Below are 27,846 nucleotides of genomic sequence, written 5' to 3'. Positions count from 1 at the left end.
CTCCTAATGTAAAGCTGACAGTGTAATGGGGTCTCTAGAGGAAAGGTGCATGGTGTACAGGAGAGCAGATTATGAGGAGAATTTGATCTTTTCAGGGAGAGCAGAGAATAATGTCCTGAGCAATTAATATTTAAACCGCAGCAGGAGGAAGGTAAGAAGAGGAGCAGGAAGAATGTTCCAGGCAGAGGAGATGGCATGCACAAAGGCCATCAGGTAGGAAGTAACACAGGAAAACACAGTGTGGAAGGAGTTGCCCAGGTGGCTGAATGCTGAGTGCAGGGGATGTGTGGTACCAGTAAGATGCAGGTGGTGAGGCAGCTTATGGCCAGATCATGCTGGGCACCATAGGTCTTGTTAAGGAACTCGCTTTTTTCTCCATGAGCAATGTAAGCCCTCACTTCTCAGTACAGGTCATTTTTTGGAACAGCCCTACTTTGCCCAGATAGCTACATGTTCTGTACCGGAGACAGGATGTTCACCAAGGTGGAATAGCCACCTAGATAGTTCCTGGAAGAAGAGTTTAAATTTAGGAAGCAAATGACATTTTGTAAGTTTGGCCATGTTGCCCTCTAGCCCCCGGCTGCCATTGTTTCGATACATGTCAGGGCACATGGCCTCCACCGGATTTCTCCAATATCAAGGCGTCCTCCCTCCAAGGTGAATCTGCCCATGAGTGATTGAATTGTTTGGAGGGTCATAGAACCTGACAGCTCCCTATTACACAAAGGAAAAGATAAGCTTCCGATTAGTCCTGGGGCAGGAGGAAGCCAAGATAGAGTGCACCTGTCAGAACTGCTTACGACATATAAATCATTACCTCAATTTTCCGTGCAAGCAGTGGGCCAGAGAGAGAAAGAGAGAAGTGACTGAGGTTGGTTAACAGTGCAGAACCATAAAAAAGAGCTCCTGCTTTCCTCCGAAGCAGGATTTCCTCTGCTGTCTGTGCAAAGAAAACTGAGCCCCATGCCCAGAGGAACGACAAAGACAAATGCCCACTGGCTCCAGCAAGGGGCAATTTGTTTCTATGGCATTTGCTAACAGCGTTTACTGCTAATCTAACAATAACAGCCACCAAGGCTTTCCCAGACTTTAACAGGGAGCATGCTTAGTATTGCACTTGCTATATGTTTGATCCTAGATTTCTCTACTTTGTAATTGCCATAACAATCATGGTTGTTATTGTTGCCATTTTCCTTTCATTCACTGGGCAAAAATCTCTGAGACAGACCAATTGCAACTAACCTGCTATTCCACAGTCCAGGATACCAGGGTATTTATAGTGAAGTGGCAGGAACATAAAAACAAAATAAGATTGAATGAAAGATAGCAAGTCAGAAGATGCTCAATAAAGATTCAAAAGCTTAAGTTGATTGGGCAGTACCCAGATTTTCATCACAATTTATGTTGTGTAAAATACCAAGTATCAGCCGGGCGCAGTGGCTCACACCTGTAATCACAGCACTTTGGGAGGCTGAGGTGGGTGGATCACAAGGTCAGGAGATTGAGACCATCCTGGCCAACATAGTGAAATCCTGTCTCTACTAAAAATACAAAAATTAGCTGGGTGTGATGGCGTATGCCTGTAATCCCAGCTACTTGGAGACTGAGGCGCGAGAATCACTTGAACCCAGGAGGCAGAGTTTGCAGTGAGCTGAGAGCACGCCGCTGCACTCCAGCCTGGCAACAGAGCAAGACTCTGTCTCTAATAATAATAATAATAATAATAATACCAATTATCCAGCAGAATGTGAGAACCTGAAATATCCTAGTTGGAGAAGCGCCAACACTGAGTAACTACTAACTTGTACAGCAAAACTCAAGACATACTAAGTCTTGTGCTTCTTCTGGGCTACACTAGACAGAGTAGATAACACTTTGGGGGAGACTGGTTTATTCTTCAGAATAGATGTAAGCTCAGTTCCCAGAACTTTTGAGAGAGAGTTTGGTGAGTGGCACCTACATTGAAAGGGAGCCACGTGTTTGTCCAGCCCAGATATTCCTGCTGCCAACGATAGAAGAGACCTTTTATTCCACGTTGGTGTATTTTAAAGGGAAGCGTATTCTCAAAATTACAACACAACCCAAGATGTATGAGCTGTCAATTACATTCCTTAGGATCAGAAGGGAAACATACAAACAGACCCTAAAAGTGCCTCAAGACAGTACACAAAGGGATGTAGAAGCTGAGGGAATGAGTCACATGGATACCTTAAAATAAAACAAAGTAATTGTTTGTTTGTTCAAAATTGTGAGCAAAACGTTCTTACTGCCAGGAGAAATGTTGGGCAGACTTATTTCTACTTACCGTCTAATAGGGGCAGAAATCCCATAGTTGGAATCATTGTGGGAGAGAGTCTAGGGCTTTAGAGTGACAACTCCAGGTTCAAATCCTAGCTCTGTCTTTGTATGACTCTGAACCTTTTACTTAAGCTCTCAACATATCAGTTTTATCATCAAAAAGAGGGATAATATTATTTAAAGTATCTCATAGGATTTGTTATCAGAAAAAAATATTAGCACAGTATCTGCCTTTTAGCACTAACCATTCAATAATAGGTAGCTAGCTCCAAGATGGAAATCAGGAATGCTCAGAACAGAGAGATAACTGGGAGACTCCAGTTTCTACTTCTGGATGGAAGAATACATTTACAAAAGAACAGATAAGAGGGAAGAGACTTCTAACTTGGTTGTATGGTCAGAGTTTATTTGCCTAAGACATACTGACCTCAACATGTAAGACTTCTTAGTGATTATTTCCATCCCTTGCTGGAAGGAAATTCCCCAGAGAATGGGAAATTCTGCAAGTGCAGATCAGATGGTGATGAAAAATAAATCGTCATTTGAGATTCTGGGATAAAAAGAGGTAAGTGAGTTCACCCTCTAATGCCTGTTTTGAAAATCAGTAAACTTTCAAGTTCTCACTGAGCTAAGAAAGGTTGTATGCTCAAGAGTCATTCCTTTCTAGGGAAGAAGCTGCAGTTAAGTCTCATGTGAGTGGCCTCTGGGCTGATGGCGGTTACGGTTGTCTGGAAAGCTGTTAAAGTCAAGAGTCTAGTTTCGAATCTTCCTTTAGATTCTCTGCTTCAATCATTAGTCACCAAAAATGCAGAATTCTCAGCCTAGGCCGTGGACTTCCCCTCAGGTTAAGGGATCCACTATCAAATATTAGATTTTCTGTCTTTATTTTCTAGTAGCAATAAAAAAAATCTTCTAAATAGGTTACTTTTCCTTAAATAAAAACAACCCCCCAAAAAGTTCTGTTGATATTTTCTCCTCTGTCTTGACCACTAAGGGAAAAAAATATCTTTTCTTCCAGCACAAGTTCATTATTAACCCATTTAACATTTGCAAATTAAGATACAACATAGACATTAGTTATGACTTTCCAGAAATCTCCCTCTTAATTGGACTGCTTTCCTATAAAAATCATCCTGCCAGCATCTGTGGTAAGATAGATTCTGGAAAAACAATGTGCCATGCCAAACTATCAGGTAGAATTAGATTGCTCTATATTTCTGTTTGATAACAACACTGTGCCTTTGCATAATTCTTGCTGATTATCAGAAGGAAAAAACCATAACTCAGACAGATGAGCTTTATTGGCATTGGTCCCTTCTAGGAAAGAAAGAAAAATGTATGAACAGAAGCATTTGCAAATGCCATATATGTTGAGAGAATGAAATTCCAAACAGTCTGTAAACTTAGCTTCCCTGCAACCTTAAAAAATAAAAATGCCTCCCTATATTTGGTGTCATAACTCAAGATCTGGGTTTATCCCATTTTCTATATTTCAAGACAAAAAAATTTACATGCCTATAAATATATCTAGAATAGAATGTCATTTTAAACTAGAGAGTTCTCGTGAAGGAAAAAATAAATCGTTGGAGAGAGTTGTGAGTCAGAGTCTTTATAGAACTTGGAAATTAACAAGAAAGTGTTAAATGAATACTCAAATAGAACAGCTGCATATACTACTTATAGAGGGAGGGAGGTTGGTCTGCCATCTTTATTTGTTTGCATGCTGAACCAAACTATGGTGTCCGTTTTCCCTAGCTGTCTTTATCCATCTCAGTTTCTGCAAGCAGTTTTCTCTGTTGGGATAGATAATGTAACTTTAACCTGGAACATGTGAACAAAGTCTGCTTACCCTTTCTGTGTCTTTCAAGCATTCCCCCCACCCCCGTGTCTCCAGCAGTATCCTTGAGAGCTATTTTTTTTGCCTCTAATTCCAGATTCTACCCCTTTCTCTAGGAGAATCCACAAAAACCTTTTGAGCCCCTTCCTTGAGCAAATTCAGGACTTCTCTGGCTCTACTCAAGACTCAGGAATATTTAGTCTCTGTTTCCTGTACCCCAAACAGCTTCAGATGCCCGTCAGTACCCAGGGGCAATTGTGTGGTTTGATCCTTGTTCAACATCAAAAACCAATGCTTTGCCTTTTGAGGACTGTGTGAAAACAAGAATGTTGCTTCATAATCTTCTTCCCTTGGGAAATTTACATCTCCTCTTGCCTCCTTGGATGTCTCCCATTGTGAATGCGGCAGCAAATAATTTTGCTTCCCTACGTCTTTCTTTTTGGCACATTCTTACTTGTCGATCAATAAATTACCCCCTGCCAAGCTCCAGCAGCCTGGCTTCCGTCTTCACCACTTACATTCTCCTTTTGTGTTTAAAAAAGAGCTCATTATTTTTCTCTTAACCTCTAGTGAATATTCCCTTTATTCTCTCCCTTTGTTTTGCTTATCGTTTAACTTAATTCTTAGTCCAACAGTCCCCATCTGTACCTGCCTCCAAGTCCTCTGCATTTTCCTCTTTAATAACCAGAAGTTAATGAGACCACCCTTGGAGTCACATGCTCCTTTTCTGATCACACCAGGATAAGGAAATGGGATTTAAATAGCAGTAGCAGGTAATACAATAGAAGAAAAGCCATAGGCAGGGATTCAGCCAGTCAGGTAAAACAGAGGATGTAGTTTCGTGCTCTCTGGGATGGATAATATCTTCTTTTATAGCAATGCCTCAGTTTTCTCATCTGAGAAGTGAAGTCAGCCGTCACTTATAGTATCTGCTTCATGCAGTCCTTGTGAGGATTAGATGAGATAAATTACATAATGTGTTTGATGAAGTGGCACACAGGAAGCCCACAGTAAGTATTAGACACTACTGTGTCATGATTATAGGAAGGAAACATAAAAGACAATCCTACCCTTTACTAGGTTTGAAAGCTGCAGTTATACATGGGTGAGAGACAGAGGCATTCAATGTCCAGCCAGGAATCCCAGCTCTATTTGTTTATACAAATAACTCATCAAACCCACCATTTAGCAGTTCTTAACTGGGAGAAGGTATGTGAAATAACATTGAACAACCTGAGGAAAGAGACATGTTTTTCTATTCTCAAGACCCAATATTTTGCCTGACACAGTACATTTTCTATAAATATTTAAAATCAACATACATGAATCACCTAACATACCACCTTTGTGTACGTCATTGTGATTCCCAAAGTCTGGGATATGTGTTTCTGTTGATATAAGACACAACTCTAAGTAATATTGAATCACATAATTGAGGAAGTTATTCCTTTCTGTCCTGCTTTATAAATTATTATGATTACATCAAGCCCAAAGTCTCACTTTGATGTTAATATTTTTTAATCTCTCATAACACTTACAAATCTTGATTTTTTTTAAACTGAGAACTGATCTTACACTCTGTCTTTTCAGGTGACTATATCTGGCTAGAATTTAAAACAATTTTATTGTATTTATTTTATAATTTTCTTCTTTTATGACAATTCATGGAAAACTGGTTTTCCATGTATTAGTCATGTAAAGTTCCCTATGAAATAAAGTTAGTTAACTAAAAGCAAATCAGTTTAAAGAAAATAGTAAGTGGGCCCCGGGCGCAGTGGCTTATGCCTATAATCCCAGTACTTTAGGAGACTGAGGCAGGCGGATCACTTGAAGTCAGGAGTTCGAGACCAGCCTGGCTGACATGATGAAACCCCGTCTCTACTAAAAATATAAAAGTTGGCTAGGCCTGGTGGCACATGCATATAGTGCCAGCTACTCAGAAGGCTAAAACAAGAGAATTGTTTGAACCCAGGAGGCCGAGGTTGCAGTGAGCTGACATTGCACCACTGCACTGCAACCTGGGTCACAGAGCAAGATTCTGTCTTAAGTAAGTAAGTAAGTAAGTAAGTAAGTAAATAAATAAATAAATAATAGTACAGGTAAAACAGATAACACAAGAAAATCTGAAGGGTTTTTAGGACTGAGTTTTAGAAAGCACTATTCTAATTTTCCCTCAATTATTTGGAGAGCTTTTAAAAAAATCAGTATACCTAAACCTCACCTCAGACCAACTGAGTTCTTCTCAAAGTCTGTATTTTCTACTTCTCTTTAAGAACTCTCAGGTGATTCCTATTTTTAAAAAAAAACTGGTTTAGGAATCTCTGAATAAGAAAAATCATATTTTGTTTTCAATTCTTTTAAATTCACTCAACAAACATTTGTTGAGTATCTATTCTGCATACGGTCCTGTGTCCTGGATGCCAAGGATATGATGGAAAATAATACAGATACTGTGTTTATAGATACTGTGTTCACTGAGTTTTTGCCTGCTTATGAGCTTTGCTTCTATGCTAAATTACAACCTGAAAGATATAAAAGTGTCATAATTTTGTGAACATTTTTTGGTTATGATTCTGACATTGAGTTTACTGCAGAGAGAAGCCTGAAGCCAGCCTTATTTTCCCTCTAATACAAGAGGAATTCATTTTTAAAGATCTAGATAATCCATAAATCTTCTTTATACTCGAAATATAATAACATCACCAGAAAAAAATGCCATGGTATTGACCATTCTCTGTAAGGTTCAGATGGTATTTGAATCCTAGTTCTGCTGATCCTGAGGACCTCATGACTTACTATGTCATTTAACCTCACTGAGCCTCAGCTCTTTAAAGTCTGTAAAATATTTATAGTATCAATCATGCAGGACTTTGTGACGCTTAAAGGAGGTAACGTATGTAAAGCATACAGGGGACAATAAGCGCTTTTAAAAGGTCAGTAAAGTGGCAGTTTGACAGAGGTTAGGTTCCAAAGTCATCCCATAAAGCAAGTACCAGTTTTGGTAAAATACTCTTGAAAATCCCATAAATCACCCATAAGATTTGTTTGTACTTATAAACTCTATATAGAATAATATATACATATAAATATATAGGATATAAAGAATAATGTAGAATATAAACTATGCAAACAATATGAAGGGCCATTTGTGAAAAATACACTTCCTTAAACCTTTGTAACTAATTCAACATCCCACGATGCTCAGAGATGAGATCCACCCATCACCGTCGGTCTGAAGAAAAAGCAGATTAACTCCCCTCCCCCATCTCATACTCACTGGGACCTCTAACCCATTATTTAAATTTGTTTCCTTCCTTTTTTCATTTTATTCTAAGCATATATAGTTGAATTCACATATTAAATGCATATGTGATGCAATTCAGTACATAATTATATTCCTAGATTAGAGGCAAAATAAATACTCAATAGAATATAAAATAGGAAGTCAGGTACCATAATTTGATGTTCAACTACAGTGATTTTAAATAAACTGCACATTTGTTCTCTTTCCCCTCTCTATGATTAGTTTTCCCTTCTTTTTAGGTTTTCCTTTCCTTTCTGTTAGCCTCAGAGCTTGATGGTTTTTAAAGGAGGTCCTCTGCTTTGGCTATTGGAGAAAATAATTTATATTCCTTCCTTCAGGAAGAAAATGAATTAATGGAGTCTACAGTCCTCAAAGGCAATAACCTCCATCCATTCCACCCATGCCCTGCTTCCTTCCATTCTATGGCAATGCAGTTCACAACATTTGGGGGCAAAGAGGTCAGAAAGCAGTACAGAAATGGATGGCAACCTTGAAAACTTGAAGGGAATAGATAGGATTCAGAGTTCTAAAAGGATAGAGCATAGTGCTGGGACATGTGGAGAGAAAACTCAACCATTCATTTGTAGAAAGTGGAAACACAGCCAAAGTAAAGTTGCAGAAAAAGATCTCAGGGTTTTAGTGAATAACATGAAAGTGCTACTTAAAAGTAGACCAGGCGTAAGTCACCCCAAATAGTGTGTTGTTCCAGAGGAAGTAATTACCTAATTTTCTTCAGTTCAGGATAGATTCTTACTCTAATATGGTTTGAGGATCTAGTTTTTAAAAAGAATGTGATTGCCATGAAAAGGCCTCATAGCACTTCTAAGATTGGTAGGAAAGTTGGGGGAAATTATAAGGGAGCATTACGTAAATGGGTTCATTGCCTAAAGAAGATTGAAAAGTAATTATAACATTCTAAACAAAATAAAATTTCTAGCTAGGGAATAGTGACCACTTGTGCTTTGCCTTCCTTGTACAAGACACTGTTAGAAATCTAGATTAAAACACTAGGAGCTCAAATTACAAAATGATTCCAGGAAGGTTGTCAAAATAGTGACAACTAAGGTTGAAGAAGGAAGCTAGAGAATTCATCATTTTCTTTAGGACTCTTAAAAGTATCCAATTATTCTTCATCACAGTGGGTACATACAAAAAAGGAGGAATGAAAAGAGCTCTGTTAACTGCAGCAGTCGGGTTCTGGGATTATTTAGGGATATGGATGGGTGGATAGAAGTGAAGCGAACAAAGGAATATCCTAGGAAAAGGTGTGGATGTGATTATGAATATGGGATGTCCAAGGGACAATGATGAGACCCAGTTAGAGGGCTCTGACGCTTCCTTCTTCCCACTTTGTTTCTCTGCCTGCTTGTTTCCTTCTCTCCTTTCTGATAGCACTGAGCAATTGGGCTGAAAGTGTTATAAAAGCTGGGCTGGAGTGACTCATTGGAGGCCATATTCAGACTGGTAAACAGATGAAGTCACTGGTAAAAAGAGGAGAAAGGGCCAGACATGCAGAGAGAAGGCGTTTAAGAGACCAGGTGGCCCCTAAGCGAGACAGACAAAGAGAGAAACAGAAAACAAAGCATATTTTCGAGGTTCCTAACAGCTTGCCAAGTCCCTGTTCTGTTTCGTATGCTCCATTTCTATCTCAATGATCTGTAATATTTTTCTATCCTTCAATAATCCTTTTGGGTTTTTTAAAGTAAGTTTAGGAAGGTTTCTGTTCTTAAAATCTAAAGAGCCCAGACTAGACTACTACTTCACCTCTCCGCTTTCTTCTCTTTCTCCATTTTTATTTCTGAAAGCTTGGCATCTTTTTACTCTATAGAGTCTTATTTCTGCTTCTTTTCTCAGATACTCTCTTCTCTTGCTCATGCCATCCTGTTTCCTGTTTATCTCCTGTGTGTGTGTGTGTGTGTGTGTGTGTGTGTGTGTGTGTGCGCGCGCGCGCCTATTCCGGCTCTCTCTCCTTGGAACCAGCAAACCTTCCTCTCTGGAGTTATTTCTTCTTCATCCACTTCATATAACAATTTATTTTCTAGAATCACTACATTCAAATTCAGCTCAGCCATTGGGGAAGAGAAGATTTAAGGTCTCTCCCACCCTCAAGCCTGAATTCAGAACATTGCCATTGTCTTCTCCACCTCCCTAACTCATTTGTTCATCTTCTGATCAACAGCCTTTATTAGACAGAAAAATCCAATTATCCAGAATCTACTGTTCAATAGATTCCTACCACCATCTCCCACATTCACACACATACCATTTCCTTCCTCTATATTTTAAGAGAAAGTGACAGATCTAGGAGGAGAGGTTAGGAAATCACACGCAAGTTCAAAACAGTCAATAGTATAGAATAGATTCAACTTGGTATATTACTTCATTTGAAAAAAGACCTGGGAATTTTACTTGATGATATGATATGGATGATTACAAAGGGAAGTCTGTTTTAACATACAGAAACAGAAAGCACATGTCTTCTTTGGAATAATAAATGCCTGTGTTCTGAACTGGTAGATTGTGTTCAGTGGAGCAAAGCTTCTGTGGAGGCCAAGTGACCCTAACCATTATTGAAGTGTGAAGATTGGAGGCTGAGTCTTGGTATAATCTATCAAACTGGAGAGATGGGTTGAGAGCTGTCCTCAAGTATCTGAAGTGCCATTGTGCAGAGAAAGGGAGTGGGCTGACTCCCTGTCCACTCTGGGAACAGGTGGACAGTTCAGGAAAGCAGATGTAAGCTCACAGGAATGAGGAAGTTGTGCTCATTAGAGATTCTTAAGTTTTCCCAAGAAGAGTCCAGTGCAGACTGAAGAATCTTAAGAATCCTGCCCTGACAAAACATTAAACATGATGTCTTCCCTTCCTTTTCTTACAAAAGCAATACATGTTTATAGAATCCAGTCAAATAATACTATACTTACAGTTCCATATCTCAGGGTAACTAAGGTTGCTAGTTTGGTGTGTGTCTTTCCATACCTTTCTCTGTATCTATGAATACGTATTTTAACATTAATGAATGAATAGATATGACTTTGTTTTGTTTACAAAACTGAGATCACACTAGACACATTACTCAGTAATATAAACATCCCTCCAGGCCAATTTACCTTCCTTGAAAGAGCTGCAGATATTCTAAAGCATAGGTAAGCTATGACATTAAATCATTCCTCCATTAATAGATATTCACATTGTTTCTAGATTTTGCTATAACTAACAGTGCTACAATACATGTTCTCAGACATACAGCCATACCTTGTTTTATTGCATTTTGCTTTATTGTGCTTCACAGACAGTATGTTTTTTTTTTTCTTTTACAAGTTAAAGGTTTGTAGCAACCCTGCAACAAGCAAATCTATTAGCACCATTTTTCTAGCAGCATGTGCTCATTTCATGTCTCTGTGCCACATTTTGGTAATTCTGGTAATATTTCAAATGTTTTCATTATTATTATCCTTGTTGTAGAGATCTGTGATCATTAATCTCTGATGTTAATGTTGGAAGTCTTATGGGGTGTTTTGGGTCTCTCATTTTAAATCAAAAACTAGAAATGATTAAGCTTAGTGAGGAACACATGTCAAAAGTCAAGATAGGCCCACCACTAGGCCTCTTGTGCCAAAGAGTTAGCCAAGTTGTGAATGCAAAGGCAAAGTTCTTGGAGGAAATTAAAAATGCTACTCCAGTGAGCACACAAATGATAAGAATGCAAAATAACCTTCTTGCTGACATGGAGAAGGTTTGAGTGGGGTGGATAGAAGATCAGACCAGCCACAACATTTCCTTAAGCCAAAGTGTAACCTAGAGTAAGTCTCTCTCTTTTGCTCTATGAAGGCTGAGAGAGGGGAGGAAGCTGCAGAGTAAAAAATTTGGAAGCTAGCAGAGGTTGGTTCATGAGGTATAAGAAGCCATCTCCATAAAATAAAAGTACAAGGTGAAGCAGCAGGTGCTGATGTAGAAGCTGCAGAAAGCTATCCAGAAGATCTAGTTAAGATCATGGGTGGTGGTGGCTACCCTAAACAACAGAGCTTCAGTGGAGACAAGAGAGCCTTATGTTGAAAGAAGATCCCATCTAGGACTTTCATAGCTAGAGAGAAGTCAATGGCTGGCTCCAAAGCTTCAAAGGACAAGCTGACCCTTTCAGTAGGGGCTAATGCAGCTGGTGACTTTAAGTTGAAGCTAATGTTCATTTACCATTCTGAAAGTCCTAGGGCCCTTAGGAATTACAGTAAATCTATTCTGCTTGTGCTCGAAATGGAACAGCAAAGCCTGAATGAAAGCACATCTGTTTACAGCATGGTTTACTTAATATTTTAAGCCCACTGTTGAGACCTACTGCCTAGAAAACCAGATTTATTCAAAATATTACTGCTCATTGACAATGCACCTAGTCACCCAAGAGCTCTGATGGAAAAGTGCAAGGAGATTAATGTTTTCAGGCCTGCTAATGACATCCATCCTCCAGCCCATAGATTGAGGAGTCATTTTTGACTTTCAAGTCTTATTATTTAAGAAATACATTTTGAAAGACTATCGCTACCAAAAATAGTTCCTCTGATGGATCTGAACAAAGTGAATTGAACATCTTCTGGGATGCACCCACCATTCTAGGTGCCATTAAGAACATTCATGATTTAAGGAAGGAGGTCAAAATATCAACATTAAGAGGAGTTTGGAAACATTTGATTCCAACTCTCGTAGATGACTTTGAGGGGCTCAAGACTTCAGTGGAGGAAGTCACTGCAGTTGTGGTGGAAATAGAAAAAAAAAAAAAAAAAAAAAAAAAAAAAAAAAAAAACTAGAATTAAAAATGGAGCCTGAAGATGGGTCTTAATTGCTGTAGCCTCCTGGTAAAACTTTAACAGATGAGGAGTTGCTTCTTATGGATAAGCAAAGAAAGTGGTTTACTGAGGTGGAATCTACTGTGGTGAAGATGCTGTGAACCTTGTTGAAATAACAAAGGATTTAGAATATCAAGTCAATATTAATAAAGCAGTGTTAATAAAGTTAATAAAGCAGTGACAGTGCTTGAACGGATTGTCTCTAATTTTGAAAGAAGTTCTGTGGATAAAGTGCTGTGAAACACCATCATATGCTACAGAGAAATCTTTCATGAAAGGAAGAGTCAATTGATATAGCAAACTTAACTGTTGTTTTTTCAAAATTGCAACAGCCAGCTGGACACAGTGGCTCACACCTGTAATCCCAGCACTTTGGGAGGCCAAGGCGGGTGGATCACAAGTTCAGGAGTTCAAGACCAGCCTGGACAAAATGGTGAAACCCCGTCTCTCTACTAAAAATACAAAAATTAGCCAGGCATGGTGGCACGTGCCTGTAATCCCAGCTACTTGGGAGGCTGAGGCAGAAAATTGCTTAAACCCAGGGGGCAGAGGTCGCAGTGAGTCAAGATCGTGCCACTGCACTCCAGCCTAGACAACAGAGCAAGATTCTATCTCAAAAAAACAAAATAAAATTAAAAATAAAAGTCAAATAAATTGCAACAGCCACCTCAACCTTCAGCAACTACCACCCTGATCAATCAGCATCCATCAACATTGAGTCGAGACCATCTACCTGCAAAAAGATTATGACTCACAGAAGTCTCAGATGATCATTAATATTATTTAGCAAAAAGTAATTTTTACTTCAGGTATGTACCTTGTTTTTTTAGACATAATGCTGTTGTACACTTAACAGACTACAGTATAGTGTAAGCATAACTTTATATACACTGGGAAAACAAAAAATTTTGTCTAACTTTATTGCAATATTCACTTTATTGTGTTGTTCTGGAACTGAACTTGCAGTATTTCTGGGACATGCCTGTATATTGTTATATACAGATGTTTTTATAGGATAGTTTTCATTAAAGTAGGGTTTACTAAGTCAAAAGATGTGTACATTATTTTAACAGCTACTTCCAGATTCCCTTCTGAAAATCTTGTTGCAGTTTATGCTTCCATGAGTAAATGTTCATTGTTTATTCCATCTCCAGGATAGGATGTTATATTTTTCTTTTTATACATCCAACTGAGAGGCAGCATAGTATAGTGGTTTAGAGTTAGGACTCCCTTGGCTGGAAATACTGAGTACCTGTCTCAGCTCCAGCAAGTACTAGCTGTGTGCTTTTAGGTAGGACACATTACTGCTTTGTGGCTCAGATACGCTGATCTGTAAAAGGAGGATGATATGAATACCTACCTCATAAAATTGTTGTGAGTGTAAATGAATTAATAGTTTTAAGACTTATAACAATGACTGGCATATAGTAAATTCTTTATGAGCAAAGTTTAAAATTAAAAGATTCATCAGATTAATCTTTTATAAGATTAAAGATTTTAAAATTTTAATTTGTATCTCTTTACTAATGAGTTGGGCATATTTCTATTTATGTCTTGGTCATTTTCTTTTCCCTTTTTATGAATTTTTCATTCATATTTTTGCCCATATTTTTATTGAGTTGTTTGTCTTTTTACTAATTTTCATGAACTTTTTGTATATTATAAATAGTAACCCTTTTCCTGTCATTTTTATCTTCTACAAGTGATTTCCTTTTAATGATTATAAACATAATCAGAATATTTTAAATTAACATTAAAAAACCTTCAATCAGTATAGAACTATAAAAATCATTTTAAACCCATGCTCTTAGTCTATTTTGTGTTTGTATAACAGAATACCACAGACTGGGTAATTTATAAAGAAAAGAAATTTATTTCTCACAGTATTAGAGGCTGGAAAGTTCAATATCAAGGCGCCAACATCTTGTGAGAGTCTTCATGCTGCATAACCCCATGGCAGAAGCAGAAGGGCAAAGGAGCACCCCGGTGGGGGGCAGACATCAGTTTTTAACAAGAGGTCTTGTTTGATTCTGATGTTCAGCCAAGGTTGGGAATCAGACAATGCAACCCTGAAATGTCAATCTTAAGTCAGTTTGTTTCTAAATCAAAGTGTTGTTAGTAATTACTACTGCCATCTGTTGGTGGGAGGCAGAACTGACATGCTATGGATATCTACGAAAGGCCATGTTTCTAAAATTCTTAGAAATGCATCTTTGTGTTTATCCAGACCTTTTAATGTAAATGACTTCTCAGGTAACTCCCAGCTGTAAGATTCTTGAAGTTAATATCAAATTTGTATTTATCTTCTTAGTTCTATATATTCCACAGTAATAAATGACAGAATGCAGTGTGATACTTCTGAGGCTTGGTCAATCCTCAGTGATCAAAGATTCAGTGATAAGTATCCTAATAATAGGAAAAAGTAATACCAGTTAAAAAACAGCAAAACAATTTTGTGATTAATTCTAACCAAACTAACCAAAAATTAAACCACTGCCTCTCCCAATCCCACTCTCCCCAGCTATAAATGTTAAATGAAATTTTCCTCTACTGGGGTATTTTAAGATGTCTCTTTTTTTTTCTTGTGGCATTACACAATGTAAAACATCAAAGGAAATAACAGGAAAGGCAGTGAACAGGGAAACACACTTTGAGAAATAGTGATATTGGCATAAAAAGTAAGTGTCTGGGGGAAAAAATAAGATAAAACTGGCAGAATTACAGGTTTCTGCATGAGTTGGTAATTAGATAGTGAGTTTATCTTCTGAGAAAAAGGTATCTTTCCTCTCCTTTTCATAGTCAGGCCAAAAGAAGTCAAAGACACAAAGAGCATGAACTTTTTTTTGCCATGCAAACCATTTTTGATGCATTGAATTTAAAATATATACATTAATTCCCCAGGCAGCTTTTATGCATTATATATTATTCTTATAGCTGACCATAGGGGATAAGTCTTTCAAATATATATTTTATATGTCTTTGAAATATAGATATTAAACATAGATATTTGTATATGTTTATGTATATATGTATATAATATATCTATGTATATGAAGTACTTTTTAATCCAAAACACCTTCACAAACTGAAATTTATTGCTGGCCTATTGTGGAAGTTAGTACTTGGTTTCTTTTATCCACCCTAGATGCGACTGTGTTCCAGGAGAGTGTCCTTAAGTCTTGGGTTTTTCAACCTTGGAACTGTTGACATTTTATGCTAGATGATTTTTTGTTTCAGGGAGAGCTGCCCTGTTCATCAAAATGAGTTTAGCAACATCCCTACCTCCTGCACACAGATGCCAGTAACATCCGCTCTATTGTGGCAACCAAAAATATCTCCAGACACTGCCCAATAACAAAATAGCTCCTAACTGAGAAACACTTGATTTAGAGGATTGAATGCTTATGGCCCTGCTTTTGTGGGGTGAATTGTCATTTCTTTACAAACAACTTATCTGATTCCTCAATCTAAATTAGAGCACCTATTTCTTTCTCTCATGAAACAATATACATCTCTTTGTAGCATCAGTGACAGTTTATAACAATGCATTTACTTAGAGACATGAGTGTCTTTCTTCCGTGTTAGACTTGAAATTCTACCCCTTAATCTGTTTTGTTCACTCTGTACACATACTACCTAGTACAGTGATTGGCACTTAATAAATGTTTGTCAAGTGAAAGAATATAATTCTAAGATCTTTAATGACTTGAAACACAAAGCCTGACTTGGTTCAAAGAGGTTTTTCTTCTCAGGCTTATTTCAATCTATATGACAAAGCCAGTAAAAGAAGAAATTAGGGACATATTGAGGCTGTTGAAGGGTGTGAGCAGGGAAATCTCAAAATTATATTATTTGGATAGGATTCCCAGGGGGTTTTGGCGGGGTGCTGGTGAATGGCAGTTTCATTCTGGAAACAACAGCTCTGATATGTCACTGTAAGCCAGAGCCAGCCTATCACTCCTGCTTTCTGAACTCCATCCACCATTGATCCATGGAAGAAACAGGTTTTTTGACCAAAGCGAGGTTTAACGCTCCACTAATTCTTTGAGGGAAAATGCCCCGGAACCAGGAGAAAGATATCTATAGAAAATAAACATCAGTATAGATAGCACAAGAGGCCTTTAAATGCTTCTCTTCACATTTTTATAAAATGGAATTAAGATACATATTTTTTAAAATGAAAAATGACTAGCATTCTTCCTACTGAAAATGAAAAGTAATTTAATTTGTTAGTGGTTTATTTTATTTGACAGTCGTCGTACATACTCGATTTGGTTTGTTACACCGCATTACCCTTCAATAATGGGTACACACAATGCCAGACTCTGCCCCCCAGGTTGCTTTGATAATTGGATGAGCGTCCATATTGTTCAAGATTTTCATGACAATGAGGACGGAGCTATTTGCAAAACTCCTAACCAGGAGAGCTTTCAGCTTTTTAAGTTCTCAATAAAGTAATTGCTATCCAATGACCAATCATTCCCCTAGCTAGTTTTCCTCAGCAACCTTACATTGTATAATCATGACTGAACTCCCTCGGTGGATGGAAGAGATGCTAAAACCTCATAGTCAATATAGAAAAGTCAGAAAATCTTCCCCAGACTATCTTTCAGAATGAACCATTTTTTTCTACAATTGGAAGTTAATGGTAAGAATGCAATAATAGCACCATAGGGGCTGGAGCCAGACAGCCAACATCCAGGGACAATTCTACCCCTTGGCAACCATATGACTGTGGGCAGACTTCATGACCTGTGTTGCTTCAGGAGTTACATCCATAAAATGACAATGATCTTAGTACCTACTTCATAAGGCCATTGTGAAGATTCAATAACATGATGTGCATAAGTGCTTAGCACAATCCTGGCACAAATCATGTCTCCATGAATGTTTCTTTGTTAGACGGTATGTGTCAATCCTTGTGCAAAGTTCTCTTAACACTGCTACTGAAGGTGTTACATATCCCCAACATTAAGGAAGGGAATACTGATATCAAGAAAGACTAAGCAACAAGCCCAAGGCCACATGGTTGGTAATTAGCACAGCCAGGATCCAAGCCCAAGTCCACATAACTCCAAAAATCCTCTTATACCATTCAAATTGTATGCTTGTGTACCTCTAGAATTTTGAATAACTATGTACTTTCCTGAGCGTTTTAAAGTAGGCAACTAAGCTTTTCCATTGTAATGTTAAATAATTGCAGAAAATGTGATTTCAGAGTATTTTAAACGTTAGCAGTTTAAAACTTTTATATCACCTTTTTATTGCAGCCAGTGGGATTTAAATACCTCATTACCGAATACTCACCAAAACCCACTAAAAGAATATGTGAACAAATGTTTTTAAGTCAGAAGCTTTATATTATTATCTTTTCTTCTTCAAACATCTATTTTTACTGCATTTCCCCTAAATCATGTTAAAAGCTTTTTTGATCATTTCTATAACAAATACAGATGTAAATAGATTTTTTCTTTTATGAATATATGACTGTAAGACTTTAAAATTATCTTCTGGGTTTAGTTGCTGCTTTGACTATTAATAGAACATAATACATCAAAACAACATAAACATATAATTCTGACAAATGATGACTAAATATAAAAAGTAAAATTTTATTAGAAATGCATATCGTAATGAGCTGGGGATGAGGGCGTCTATGGGGCCTTGATTAAAAGTATCATGCAGATGACCCTCTCAGAAATGTTTATGAATTGCATAGTACACCTTGGTAAGATTCAGGATAATTTAAGGTACATCTTCTATATCTTTCTTTTGCAAAAGGAAGGAGGAGAACCTAGGCTGTGGGTACTCCTGAGAAGATCTGATTTTAGGAAGGAGAACGTGGAAGTTAGGAATGAAGAAATGAATTTCCTTAAAAATTTTTCACATAGTTCTTAGGAAGTCATCCACCACTACTGTTCCTAGGGGAACAGTATTCTCACTGAGGACAGCTGCTCTGTACCACCAAGCTGTATTCTTTGGAATTAGAATATTTACAGGAGGACCCAATGATCTCCCATTTTTATGACAACTCACTCCCTCTTCCTTGAAAATAGCCCCTTAGCTATTGGCTTTATCCCAAACTTATGGCAGTTGTTACTAAAAAGTCACGAAGGCTGTTTCTTGAAGGAAGCCCAGGGAAAAGGCAAGGTGATAAATTTGAAGTAAGGCTGGAATCTGGAATTTCCAAGCCCCTCTGAGAGATTTACTATCTAGTGCCTCAAGATGGGATAACATATTCGCCCTCAGGTTCTCCACTGGACCTCAAACTTGTGGTCCCAGAGCACCAGGGTCAGGGTTTCCTTATAACTAGGATGAAGTGGACACCCAGGACTTCTGTTGTCATCTTTGTCTTTTCTAGATCAAACAGCCTTCCCAAAAGGGGTGGTTTGAGTAACAAGAGGGAGGGGGTTACATATTGCCTACCTCCCCTAAGCTTCTCAAGGATACTGTGTGGCAACTTCTCAGCATGTAGTAGATGCTCAATAAATGTTTGTCAATGGCTTTATCTGGGGCCAGTGTGTGGTTATAACCTTCCTATGTGCAGTTCCTAATTGATGATACAGAATCCACCAAACCCCATGACCTTGATATATACAGTCAGTCTAAATGTAGAGTAATCTCAATTATTTGGGGAGGGGAATGGGGAGTATCTGTTGAACACTAACAAGAGAGATGGAGCAAGTGTGGATTTATATTGATAGCAATTTTTTCAAAAGACCCTATAATGTTGATTATGTTGTACATATCACAATGAGCTGAGGACAGGGACATCTACGGGGCCTTGATTAAAAGTGTCATGCAACTGTCCCTCTCAGAAGTGTTTATGAATTGCATAGTACACCTTAGTAAGATTCAGGACAAGTTAAAGAACATTTTCTACATCTTTCTTTTGCAAAAGGAAGGAGAACCTACTCTGTGGGTACTCCTGAGAAGATCCGACTTTAGGAAGGAGAACGTGGATGCTCCTTCCATAACATAATTGATTATGCTTATACGTAACAAGCAATGGTATTCAAAGGTTTGTCTGTTCACCTCAATGAGATTTGACCTGGAGTTACTGAACAGCTACAATCCATCCACATCTTACAGACAGACATCTCTCTTTTCTTCCTTCTCCATGACGTCATCTTTCCTGTTCTTTATCTCCTAAATGGCCATCTCTTCTCTCTTCTCCGAGTCTTGCCTTGAATCTGTCAATTGACTGGGCTGCTGGAGGTTGCCATGGTAAACACAGCTGTTGTTTTTTCTCTGTGAAAAACTCTTCTCGTGAAGGTGCAGTGAGGGGAGTCCTCCCGATGGCCTCCCTTTGCTGTGCCTTTTCACAGATGTTTTTTTTTTTTCTTTTTTTTTATTTTTTTTTTTTTTTTTTTTGCAGAATCAGAGTTTCTCGCTCTGTCGCCCAGGCTGAGCTGGCCCAGCTGCCAGACTCAAGCTCACTGCCAAGCTCCGCCCTCCCGAGCTCCCGCCATTCTCTGCCTCAGCCTCCCAGTAGCTGGGCACTACAGGCGGCCGCCACCTCGCCGCGGCATAGTCGCTTTTTGTATTTTTTTTTAGTAGAGGATGCGGTCTTCACCGGGTTAGCCAGGATGGTCTCGATACTCCTGACCTCGTGATTCCGCGCCGTCTCGGCCCTCCCAAAGTGCTGGGATTACAGGCTTGAGCCACCGCGCCCGCTTTTCACAGATGTTTTTAAAGGAGTAGAGCTTCGCCGGCACGGTGGCCTCATGCCTGTAATTCCCAGCACTTTGGATGAGCCGGAAGGATGGGCGGATCACAAGGTCAGGAGGATCGAGACCAATCCCTGGGCTAACACGTGAAACCCGCCTCTGCTGACTAAAAATAAAAATAAAAAAAAATTTTAGCCAGGCGTGGTGGCAGGCGCCTGTAGTCCAGCTACGTTGGGAGGCTGAGGCTAGGTACAGGGAGAATGCGTGAACCTGGAGCGCGCCGAGCTTTGCCAGTGCAGCCCGAGATCCGGCACGTGCACTCCAGCCTGCGGTGGACAGAGCCGAGAGCTGCGCATCTCAAAAATGAAATGAAAATAAAAAAAAATAAATAAATAAAAAATAAAATAAAGTGGAGGCTTCAGGGGCTTCCTGTTTTCTAGGGCTCTACTGTGCTTTAATTGCATGTCTCTGAAGCAAGGCACCGTGACCCGCCAGCCTCCACTTAGGTGTCATGGAAGATTGTGAAGAATGACTGGTGTGGTCACCAAATAAGCCAAATGACAGCAACATTCATTTTTTTAGTAAATGGGTTCTGGGAAGTGAAAGATGATCTGGTATTTCCCAAGAGGAGAGGCAGGAAAGATAATAAGAACCTGGGGGAGGAAGACTGAGAGCGGGTGGGCAGAGACAGAAGGAATAGTGAGGGAGGATAGAGCACTGTGTCAGGCAGCTACTCACAGGTACCCACTCACGCCTCCCTGAGCTTTCCTCACCTTCACAGCAAAGATGCTGGTCCGGCCCTGACTACTGATCCAACATCTTCTCCAACTGTCATGCTTCCTTACTCACTCCTCTCCAGCCATAAAAGCTCTTTGCTGACAGGTACAGTGGCACGTGCTTGTAGTCAGCTACTCAGGAGGCTGAGGCAGGAGGATCACTTGAGCCCAGGAGTCCTGGGCTGTAGTGCCCTATGCTGATAGGGTGTTCACACTGAGTTCACATTAATATGGTGACCTCCCAGGAGTGAGGGATCACCAGGCTGCCTAAGGAGGGGTTAACCTGCCCAGGTCAGAAGCAGAACAAGTGAAAACTCCCATATTGATCAGTAGTGGGATCATGCCTATGAATCACCACTGCACTCCAGCCTGGGCAACATAGCAAGACCCCATTTCTTTAAAAAAAAAAAAAAAAGAAAGAAAGAAAAAAGCTCTTTGCTCTTGTTCCTCCTGTACTGTAAGCACACTCCAACCTCAGTGCCTTTGCATTTCCTGTTCCCCCTGACTGGAGTGCTCTTCCCCACAGAGCTGCATGGCTCCCTCTCTCACTTCATTCAGGTCTCTGTTCATACACCACTCCCTCAGAGAGGCCTTCTATGACCACCCCACCTCAAAGAGCACACCCCCTGCTTGCTAGTCCCTTAGCCAACTCAGGTTTTCCTCATGTACACATACACACAAGAACTTATACCCCACAGAGTGTTCACTGTTGTGGCACCGGCCCCTATAACATATCTGCTGTTGAGGAGGGATTTAATAAGTATTTGTTGAGTGAATAACTAATCACTGACCTCACCCCAGAAGCACAGTCACCCATCTGTATGTGTATACCTTGCTGTCTCTCTGTCTCTCCTCTGAGTTTGCACAATGCTGGTCCCTCTGACTGAAGCCCAGTTCCCTCCCCTCCCCATCCCCACCTCTCTTTGGGGACCTCCCACTCACCCTTCAAGCCCTGCCTAGCTTCATAGTCTTCTCCTTTCTGAGGTCTGCCTTGGGATCCCCAGGCAGGACCCCTTTGGCTGATACTGCCTGGGCAGTGCCTGATGACCTACACAGCAGTGCGAGTGCCCTCGCTGTCTCCCTCCCAAGCATCTGAGTGTGCTTTAAGCGACTAAGGGCATAGACTCCTGAGTCAAGGAGTGGCAGGAGTACTAGGCCTGAGTACTCACCCTGCCTCAAACTCACTGCGAGCCTTCAGACAGCTTCACCTTTCTGCCTCAGCTTCCTCATCTGTGCAATAGGGATTGTAACATCTACCAAGTTAATCATAGGATAGCGACAAAAATTCACTGAGGAACTGCTGAAGTGTTTAAAACACTCTAAGCAGTCAGTTGGGAAGGGGATAGACTGGAGGCTGTGCGATTTGAGGTGGGATGGTCATGGAAGGCCTCCCTGAGGGGGTGACATTTGAGCAGGGGCTGATTGAAGTGACGGGGGAAGCCGTGCCACTCTCTGGGGGGAAGAGCTTCCCAGGAATATTGCAACTGAAATACATCTCTGTAAGCTTTATTGCAGATTAGATTCCGGCTGCTCTTTTGGGGCTGGTACATTATTCGGTTGATATTCTAATGTAATACTGCGTGTCCAGGCAAGACACAGGACTGGGATGCATGTCCTTTGAAAGCAGCCTAGGAGAATGAGCTGAAACTCAACCAGGGTCAGAGAGAAGGGTGAAGCACCTGAGTCAGGGGACATCACTGAATTCCAGCTGCTCAACACAGAACCACCTGCAGGTAGGCCAAGGACTGGCCGCTCAGAGGGCCAAGGACTGACCACTGTTCACGCGGCATGTCCCTTGTCTCCGCATTGGTCCTAGCCCCATCAATGACTCTGCCGAGGTGGCTCAGACAAAGTTTGAACTGAATTAAGACGTCCTGGCCTGATCTGAATTTTGTCTGGCTCTGCTTCTGTCATTTGACAAAAAGAGGTTCTGGTCCTGTGGAGGATGGTTCAGGCAGATGGTGTGTGGGAGCAGAAGTCTGGGACAGGAAGCAGAGACCTAGGCTGTGCAAGCAACCCTGGAAGGGTGACCATAGTGCTTCACCTCTTGGACCTCAATGTTCTCATCTGTAGATTTCAAGAACTGCCCTGGCTACTTGCTTTCACATTTTGCTTATCTACAGAAATAGTTCTTTCAGCATATTATTGAGGATGCAGGCATATAATACCAAGAATAATGAAGGAGGAGAGGCCTAGACACTATGGCCTCCCACTATAAGACTCCCGCCACACACACAGATGATGTCCTACGAAGAGGCTCTAAGGGTCCCTCCAAGTCAAAATATTCCCTGATTTGATGTCACATCCATACACCACAGAACCTTTCCAAAGTGTTAGGTTAAACCACATGAGATTGCTGATATTTGACAATTTTTGACTTGCAAAAATGGCAGTTTTGTATTTCAGCCTAATAGTTTCATTCACAGTAGTGGCTAGGTGTGCTCATTCAGGAACCAAATTAACTGGCTTCAGATCCCAACCCCCAGCTTATACTTTGTGTGACATTGGACTGGATACTCTACCTGCCTCCACCTCCCCTGTAAAATGGGGCAAACAGAGGAATCTAGCTTGAAAGGTTAGTTACTGAGGGCGCTGGAGGAGATAACACCTTGGAGTTGGGTGGGGCAGGGAGTCAGGGATTCTAAACGCAGCGACTGGCACAGGAAGCTCTCCATGTATGTTTCCAGGAACAGCCTTAACAATTGCCTGTGGGCCTGACTCAGGGAATAGTGTCCAGATCTTCTTCCTGCCTGGCCTCAAAAGGCCAGAGCAGAATAAAAACACAGTCAACGTGGTTTCCTAATCAGTCCATCCTGTCCTGTTTGAACCACCAAACTTCCCTCTTTGTCCTTGTGAGGGGAGTCACTGGGCAGCAGACAAGCCTTTACGTAGGCCTGGTACTGATGTTGGAATACCACGAGCGGCATTCAGCTCTCCATTCCCCCTGTCTTATCTGGGCAAAGCATTAGAGGCTCCATCCCCAGATACCTACACGGAGCCCTTCCCCATTAAGTGGTACATCATGGAATATGTCAGCCTGAATTAGCAGGCAGGCCCATCACATTAAGCTGAAGCTGTGGGCTGGCAGTTCCCCCTCTGTAATGCCTCTTATTCCTGGCTACATGCTCCCTTCCATGTCGCCACAGCCACAAGAAATCTCTACAGACAATGTACAGTAACCGAGAAGGCCCAGGGAAGAGTTTAGGAGGAGCCACAGGAAGTCCTGCAGATTCCAATTCTTTTGTGACCTTTGGGGTTCTGCTTTGAGCTCTGGTACCTCCTGACAGCAGAGGAACCAGGTAGCAACCAAAAGCTTCAGGTGGGGAGCTCCTTTGTGACAAACTATAAAAGCATGGCACACATTTCTGAAAGAACAGATGCCCTGTTCAAATACCGTGAACACCTACAACACCTAATTGAGGTTTCTTAACCACTGCACTACTATGAGTACCGCTACCATTATAACTACCAGTAACTAGTTATTCCATAAATTCTCCTGGCAATTTATGTCACTTTCAGAGCATTTATCACTTCCTACCCTGTATGATATTTCAATGTGGTATGGTGCAGTGGAAGGAACATGCACTTTCCAGTCCCCGAATTAAACCTGGCCATGCTTCCTATAGCTGGGCAACCCTGGGCCAGTGATGTAGCCTCTCTGTGCCTGAGTTTTCTCTTTGTATGAGTACCTATTTCACAGAGCTCTTGAAAGAATTACCTGAGATTATGTATGAAGAATGCTTGACACAGGGAAAATGCCCAATAAATATTTCGGTGTAGAGTTTCTGAGGACAAAGTCACTTTTTTATCCATCACAATGCCTTAACTCAGGCATGCCCTTCATTGATGTCCAAGAGTATATGATCTTCCCTTTAAAAATTCTACTTCATTCGTCCTTTAACTTGTTTTCCATTGTACATCCAGACTGATCTAATCAAAATCTGGATTTGATTATACCACAATCATTGCAAATCCTTTCATTTTTTACCCTATTCACTTGGAATAATGGCAAAACTTTTTGGGGGGGTGTTGCCTCCTACCTACCCTGTCACCTCATCTCTCACAATGGCTCCCATCACTACTTCTGTCTCAACTACAGTGACCTATCAGTTTTTCACTCTTGCCTTGTTCACCTCTACCATGGGACCTTTGCACATCCCTCAGACACATTCTCCCTTCCACTCCCCTCCTGGCCTGGTTAAATCCCTACCCATCTTTCACATTCCAACACACCCACACATTCTCAGGAAAGCCTCTTCAGTTCTCCCTGAGCAGGTTAAATCCCTCTTGACAATATATCCTCTCTTTTGCACACCTAGCCCTTTTAATTATGTCTATCTCCCCTGACAAGAACAGGTATATGATGCCAGGACCTGTGTCTGGTTCTGCTCACCAGTTGAACCCCCCAGGACTTTGTGTGGCACTCAGTAAATATTGTTGAAAGAGTGGATAGGAGGATGCATTGGAGGTCAGATCATCTCAACAAAACCCCAAACCACCCTTTGTGATAGTGAGGGCACAGGGAGCACGGTCACTGTTTCGCAGACAGTGTGATTGAGCTCGAGCTCAGGAGGAACAGGTTCATTGCCCAGACCTCATAGCCTGTTGGTTAGTGGTGAATCTGATCAGAACCCTGGTCTCCCAGTCCCTGCCACACACACTTAAGCTATAGGGCCATTATCCATAATTGGGATGGGGGACCACAAAGACTTTCCCTCCATTTCCTAGTATTCGGAGGACCCCTGACACTTCTACAGCCACACCTCAAGTCACCTCTGGTTTCTGGGTTATCAAGTACCACATCTGTCTAGAATTCTGTGTTTCCTCTGAATCATTGATTTGATTTAAAAACTCCCTCATAGGTGAGTTAAAGTCCCTCAAGTCTGCACTGGGAGAATTCTTTTTTCTAAAACGTTATGTTATGTTGGTGAGGTGACTGAACTTCAGAAAAGTTAACTTTTGCTTTTCTTCTCCTCACCACCTGGATTGAAGCCAATCCAGAAGTCAAAGTCTTAATCTACCACCTGGTATCAAATCAGTCGGGGCTCAGTTGCAAGAAAATGATTTGCTTGAAAAGAAAATAGCTTTGGTTATTTTATTATCTTGTTTCTATTAAGGGACCACACCTGTGTTGTGGGGTTTTCTTTGTCTTTGATGTTTTTTTTAGTCTGTTCTCTCTCGGGCATTTGTGCTCTTATTCTCTTTCTTTGGAGCCAGTTCACCCAGAATGCAAAGGAGGAAGAGTGATAGGTCTTTGTTCATGTTTGCCAGAAAGACAGTCATGTGTGGGGAACTATTTAGCTGCCGATTCTCTGATCCACCAGAAAGAAATCATTTAATCATGTGTTCTCACTCACTCATTCAAGAAATACTTACTGAGAAGTTTTTATTTTTCAGTAGGGTGACCATATCATTAATGTCCAAGCTGGAACAGTTTTGCATGTAAAAGTGGACACTACCTGGTTCGCACTCTAAGGCAAATATAAACCAAGATTTTTCTCAGGTCAATCAGATGTCATTGGGTTCCCTATATATTAGTGGCTGAATCTGGACTATTAGAGTCTTGGGTGATGCTAAAGTTTCTCAAAATCCCCTTCAGGGTTAAGGACAAAGCCAGGAACGGGTGTAGGCTTCCAAAGGCATGAGATGAAAAGACATAAAACATAAATTTAGCTTAAAGTTTAACTAGACATTTCTAAAATTTTCCCACAACTTCCTTTTTAAAATAGATTTCATGTTTTTAAAAAAAATGGAAACATGTCTGTGGAAGGTAATGACTCCACAATGGAAGCCAAGTTCCCCTGAGATGAGGTTACCTGGAGGGGCTTAGAAAAATGTTTAGAATTTATAAAGAATGAGATTTCCCATCAGGGCTAAGTGATGCTGATATCTTTTGAAAGAGGAGGAACAGAAGGGAACAGGAACAGTGTGTGATTTGTTATTAGCCTCTTCTTTAACTTGGAGTTTCTTCAATGTGGCTATTATTTTGTGTGTGATAATAAATGACATTAGCATACACACTCTTTTCCTATGGAAGATCATTGGTTCTGAAGTGATTTGTTTCTCTTGCATCCCAGGTGCCTGTCCTGAGACCCATGGACCTGATGGTAGAAGCCACCCCACGAAGAGTATTTGCCAATGCACACACATATCACATCAACTCCATATCCGTCAACAGCGACTATGAAACCTACATGTCCGCTGATGACCTGAGGATTAACCTATGGAACTTTGAAATAACCAATCAAAGTTTTAGTATCCTTTCTTTGTGACCAAGAATCAACTGGCCTGAATCAAGAGTATTCAGGTACGAGTGGGCTTGGGGAAAATATGGAATAGAAATGCAACACCTAGCATTTGTGGAGAACTTGCCCCTTTTAAAATGTACTGGCACCTATGAGACTCTTTAATTATAACAATAAAATTAGGAAAATACTCTTATTACTAGTGGCGAGCCAGGGCTAGCTCTGGATTGGGACTCTGAATTAATTCCTTCGTAGGGAGGCATTTATATGCCATGAATTAAAATTAGAGGTGATTTTATCAACAATAGGATAAGACCCTAGAGTTCAGATTCTTTCTCTGTTCCTTTCTCTGTTAAAGGATTCACAAATCTGTATGGACTGCATGGACCACAGACATACTGGTTTCCATTGTATCATAAGAGTGAAAATAATAGTGGCTGATATTTATCAAGTTCCAAGCACTTGCACTGGGAACTTTAAGCATAGTATCACATTTTTTACCTCATTGAAGTATATTATGCATATAGAAAAGTACACATATTATAATTGTACAGTTTGATGAAATTTCACAGCTTGAACTCATCTATAACCAGCATGGACATCCAGAAACAGAACTTTACTAACAATTCTCAAGCCCCATCATGCCTCTTTATGTTAATAACTTCTACCCCCAAGGACATATTTGATAAAACAACCCTGTAATGTAAGTATCATTATCTCCTGTTTAATTAAAATATAGAAAAGTCGGCTGGGAGCAGTGGCTCACGCCTGTAATCCCAGCACTTTGGGAGGCCTAGGTAGGTGGATTGCTTGAGGTCAGGAGTTTAAGACCAGCCTGACCAACATGGCAAAACCCCAACTTTACTAAAAATACAAAAAAG

At 40.3% G+C, this 27,846-nt stretch overlaps 1 protein-coding gene across 15 annotated transcripts in view; it reads left to right on the top strand.

Annotated features, from left to right (window-relative positions):
* The window catches only part of PPP2R2B (protein phosphatase 2 regulatory subunit Bbeta), a 493,312-nt gene that overhangs the window by 408,867 nt on the left and 56,599 nt on the right, over positions 1 to 27,846 (top strand). For all 15 annotated transcript variants that reach the window (XM_017872305.1, XM_017872296.1, XM_017872303.1 and 12 more), the window contains one exon: positions 26,798 to 26,975. In XM_017872305.1, coding sequence (XP_017727794.1) covers positions 26,798 to 26,975 — 178 coding nt within the window. The remainder of the gene's footprint in view (positions 1 to 26,797; positions 26,976 to 27,846) is intronic.

This window comes from Rhinopithecus bieti, unplaced genomic scaffold (assembly GCF_001698545.2).
Source record: "Rhinopithecus bieti isolate Rb0 unplaced genomic scaffold, ASM169854v2 scaffold_757, whole genome shotgun sequence".
Classification (NCBI taxonomy): Eukaryota; Metazoa; Chordata; class Mammalia; order Primates; family Cercopithecidae; genus Rhinopithecus; species Rhinopithecus bieti.
Note: the sequence above shows the minus strand (reverse complement) of the source record. Positions and strands in the feature narration are given on the sequence as shown.